This window comes from Centroberyx gerrardi, unplaced genomic scaffold (genome assembly GCF_048128805.1).
Source record: "Centroberyx gerrardi isolate f3 unplaced genomic scaffold, fCenGer3.hap1.cur.20231027 Scaffold_61, whole genome shotgun sequence".
In the NCBI taxonomy this organism is placed as follows: Eukaryota; Metazoa; Chordata; class Actinopteri; order Beryciformes; family Berycidae; genus Centroberyx; species Centroberyx gerrardi.
The window spans coordinates 271827-275916 of NW_027605195.1; the positions used below are offsets into that span (position 1 = coordinate 271827).

General features: G+C 51.2%; 2 protein-coding genes across 2 annotated transcripts in view; one reads left to right on the forward strand and one right to left on the reverse strand.

The window, feature by feature from the left end:
- The window catches only part of LOC139922784 (steroid 17-alpha-hydroxylase/17,20 lyase), a 22342-nt gene extending 20950 nt beyond the window's left edge, over window positions 1–1392 (reverse strand). The window contains 2 exon segments of the mRNA XM_078282292.1: window positions 947–1086; window positions 1377–1392. Coding sequence (XP_078138418.1) covers window positions 947–1086; window positions 1377–1392 — 156 coding nt within the window.
- Window positions 1391–3152, forward strand: LOC139914094 (early growth response protein 4-like). Its single transcript, XM_071902294.1, has 3 exons — window positions 1391–1517; window positions 1948–2173; window positions 2249–3152. Exons 1-3 carry the CDS (start codon window positions 1391–1393, stop codon window positions 3150–3152), a joined length of 1257 nt encoding a protein of 418 aa, XP_071758395.1.
- Window positions 3153–4090: the final 938 nt, after the last annotated feature.

Genomic DNA, 4090 nt, shown 5'->3' on the forward strand with positions numbered 1-4090 from the left:
AGCGCTGCAGAACTCTCCAAGGTGCTGAAACCGGCGACGACACAGAAACCCGTCCAAAATATTCACACATTCTTTCATTAATTCACCCATCTAAACCTCCATCCGTCCTTTTATTAATTTATTCTTTCATCTGTTCATTCACTCACTCACTCATTCGTTCATTCGTGCAACCGGTGCTAAAAACGACAGACAGTTTGCAGCCAAAAAAATGCGAATTAATTATGTTTCATTGCATGAAAATAAACTGCCTGTCTCTCTGCCTGTCTCTCTGTCTGTCTCTCTGTCTGTCTCTCTCTCTGTCTGTCTCTCTGTCTGTGTGCCTGTCTCGTGTCCTCACGCGCTCCTCCGCACTGCAGCGCGACACACGGAGCAGCAGAATAACGTAAAGAGGTGCAGACAGTTTGTTTTCCTTCAGTAAAACATAAAATATCTGCAAAATGTCTCCTGAATAAAACCAACGAGGTTTTGAATATAAAATGTATATTAGCTTTGGTCTATATGGGGATTTTGCAGCCAGTTTCTATTGATTCTGTTCAGTGACGCCGAGGGTTCATAACAAATTTATATTCGATTATTTTTTTCTGCCACTGGTTTCCTCACTCCATCCCCCCTTATTTCCTTCTATACTTTCTTCTATCCCTCCTTCTATCCTTCCACCCCTCCTTCTATCCCTCCATCCTCCTTCTATCCTCCTATGCCTCCTATCCCTCTTTCTATCTCTTCTTCTTTTCTTCTATCCTTCCTTCTATCCTTCCGTTCCTCCTATCATTGTATCCCTCCTTCTATCAATCCTTTTTTCCATCCATCATTCCTCTATCATCCCTGCATACCTCTACTTATGCAACCTCTCTCTTTCTCTCTCTCTCTCTGTCTCTCTCTCTTGTCGCAGTGAAGGAAACCCCCTCTCTCTCTCTCTCTCTCTTTCTCTCTCTCTCTCTCCTTCTACGTCGCTCTCCCGCCTGTCCTTATATGGTATGGGGATACCCCCGTCACGTCCGGATGTGCCCATGTTTGGGCAGCTACGAAGCGCGCAGCGGGGGGAATCCCTCGCGCCGGTGTGGACCAATAAGGGCAGGCGGGAGTTACCTAGGAGACGGAGAGTATAAAACGGAGCGAGGAGAGGAACCGGGCATCATCAGCCTCACAGACAGCACCGATTAACGGACTAACGGAACTGACAGAGACACCTGTAACGGATTAATAACAGGATTTTCAACGGCTCGAGGGAATCCCCGACACCAACCGACCAATTTAAATCAACTTATCAATATTTTAAACAGCATTTATTTCACCGCAAACCCGGGAAATAAGGTTGACAGCTGCACTTGATTAAATTCACAACTCTTCAAACCAGCGCGAGCCCCCTGCCAGCTAACGGATAATTCCCGCCATGCTTCTGGAGCGCGACGACAGCTTCATGTCGGAGTTTGAGGACGCGTGCAGCGCCTGGGTGGACAGCGTGGGCTCGAGCCCCAGCTACGGCACCGACTCCGACGTGGGCTCGCCTTTCTCCCAAGGTGTGTGTGTGTATATATATATGTGTGTGTGTGTGTGTGTGTCACTGCAGACCACACAGTGAATATTACATTTATATATTTTATTAGGGGAAAACAATGTAATAAAAGTCATAATTGTTAGTTGAACTCCTCTTCTAATTGGCTCGAGCTGTTGTGCATCAGCACTCTGTTGCATAACTGGTCATGACTTGCAGAAAGCTGCAATTCAAACTGCAAACCTGTCTCAAAACCAAACAGAATAATTCATTACAATGCATGAGACCGCGGCTTGTTGCAGCTCGTGCACAGTTGCACGCTGCAGATGAGCTGATATCTTCACATAATATAGATTTGTGTGTAGGCTGCTGTCATGCCTCGCGCCCACTGGAGGAGATATTATGCAATGACACTAACACCCCCCCCCCCCCCCCCCCTCTCTCTCTTCCTCCAGCCTTCTCTCCGGGAACTGACGCCTCGGACTCGGATTTCTTCTCCGACTTCAGCGACTGCTCCTCGGACACGCTCTCTCCCTCCCTCGGCTACTCCGGCAGCTTCTTCGCCGAACCGGTGCCGGTACCGGCGCTGAGCAGCAGCACGGACGCGATCCTCAACATGATCACGGAGATCGTGGGGATCTGCACCGAGATGGAGCAGCCTGACGCTCGGTCTCTCCCTGGGTCCGCCCCCGCCTCTGCGGCGCCGTCCCCGGCCGCAGCCGCCCCCTCACTCTTTTCTCCATCCACGGTTCCCAGCGGCTTTGGAGATGCTGCCAACCCCGACATGAGCCTCCCTCCCCTGGCTGCAGCTCAGCCTCTGCCCCCCTCCTCCACTTCACACCCTGTGGTCGTCAAAAGCGAGTTTTCCACCTCCAGCTGCAGCAGCGGGTGCGGGCAGCCCTCCGTGCCCGGGAATGATGCGCTCTACCCGGCCAGTGCCGACTGTCTCCTCCCGCTGTCGGCTCTGGAGCAGCAGGTGGATGTGGCGGATTTCATCGAGGCTCTGCTGAGCTCCGAGGCCGCCCAGGGCGAGCTGAAGCCCGGCTGCGAGGTCAAACAGGAGCCGGTGGGGCTGGAGGACTGGCTGAAGAGCTTAGCAGTGGCACCGGGTACCGGGGGGGATTCCAGCAGCTACGTCATCAGCAGACCTGTAGTCAAGACGGAGCTCGTGCAGAGCGAACTCCAGTTCCCCCCCATCCCCACCACTTTAGACGCGCTTCTCCTCTCCTCCCTCCTACCGGGCTCGTTCCCGATAGTCAATCTCAGCAGTGTGCACGCGGCAGGCGCCTCCAAACCCTCACGCGGGGGCAGAAGAGCTCCTGCCAAAGGCGCCGTCAAAGTGAAGCCGTTCCCATGCTCCGTGCAGGGGTGCGAGCGCCGCTTCTCGCGCTCGGACGAGCTGAACCGGCATGTGCGCATCCACACGGGACAGAAGCCGTTCCAGTGCACGATCTGCTCACGCAGCTTCAGCCGCAGCGACCACCTGACCACGCACACGCGCACGCACACGGGGGAAAAGCCCTTCTCCTGCGATGTGTGCGGCAAGCGCTTCGCGCGCAGCGACGAGAGGAAGAGGCACGGGCGCGTGCACGTCAAGCAGCAGCTGCGCGCACAGATGATGGCAGCCTACTCCCTGGCCTTCAGCGCGCCTGGCGTCTAAACAGCAGCTCGAGCTGCTATTAATTTGCCAGTAACCGAAAACCCGGTTGTTGTGAAGAGCTGTTAAAGCCTCAGGATTTGAACCGTCAACCGGAACCGTCAGAAAGAGACGTTTTGATGTGACGTCATACTGAAGGTGATTTTAACGGAAGGCGCCTGATGTCTGCTTTTACGACAGAAAGAAGGAGTTTTAAAAGTCCAGTTTGTGGCCAGTTCCCATGGCGCGTGCGTGGCGATGACGTCACAGTTGTTTCTGGATACCAGAAGAGGATCATGGGAGTTGTGAAAGTTCACAGCTGAGGGTGTGAAGAGTTTTCAGAACAAGCCGGACTGCCTGAGCTGAGCTGAACCTCATGGTGCTTTGAAAACAGGAAGTTTCCTGTTGAACCCACAGACTTTTGAACGGGTGAACGGTGCGTTTCCCGCTCAAATCAACGGTCCTGTCTGTTCTGTTCAGTGCTAAATGTCTGTGACTGTTTCAATAGACTTTCAATGGGAAAACAGAGACAGCAGAAGTTTCCTCTGCTGCTCACCGCGCTCGACTGTAAAATATTCCTTTCAACTTTCTCATACGTTTAATGCATGAAGAAATGTGAACAGCGACGCCGTTCTGCGGCTGTGAAACTGTGAAGCGCTCTGTGAACGTGAATGTTGACGTCAGAATGTCGTAAAACGTGATTTCGCTCAAGATTCAATCTAAAGTTTTCTAGTTTTCTGTCATATGGCTTTATATTTGACAACACTGAGGAATATATATGTTTGTAATCTATTTTTCTAGATTGTCTACCTCTTCATGTCATGTTGTTTCACAATAAGAGTGTATATTTCTACTAAAAGATGCCAGATTTCTATGGCGGAAATATGTACAATGATGTCATTTTTCTATGAAATGATTGTAAAACACTAATGGAAATTGAATGAACTTTATTATATAATTTT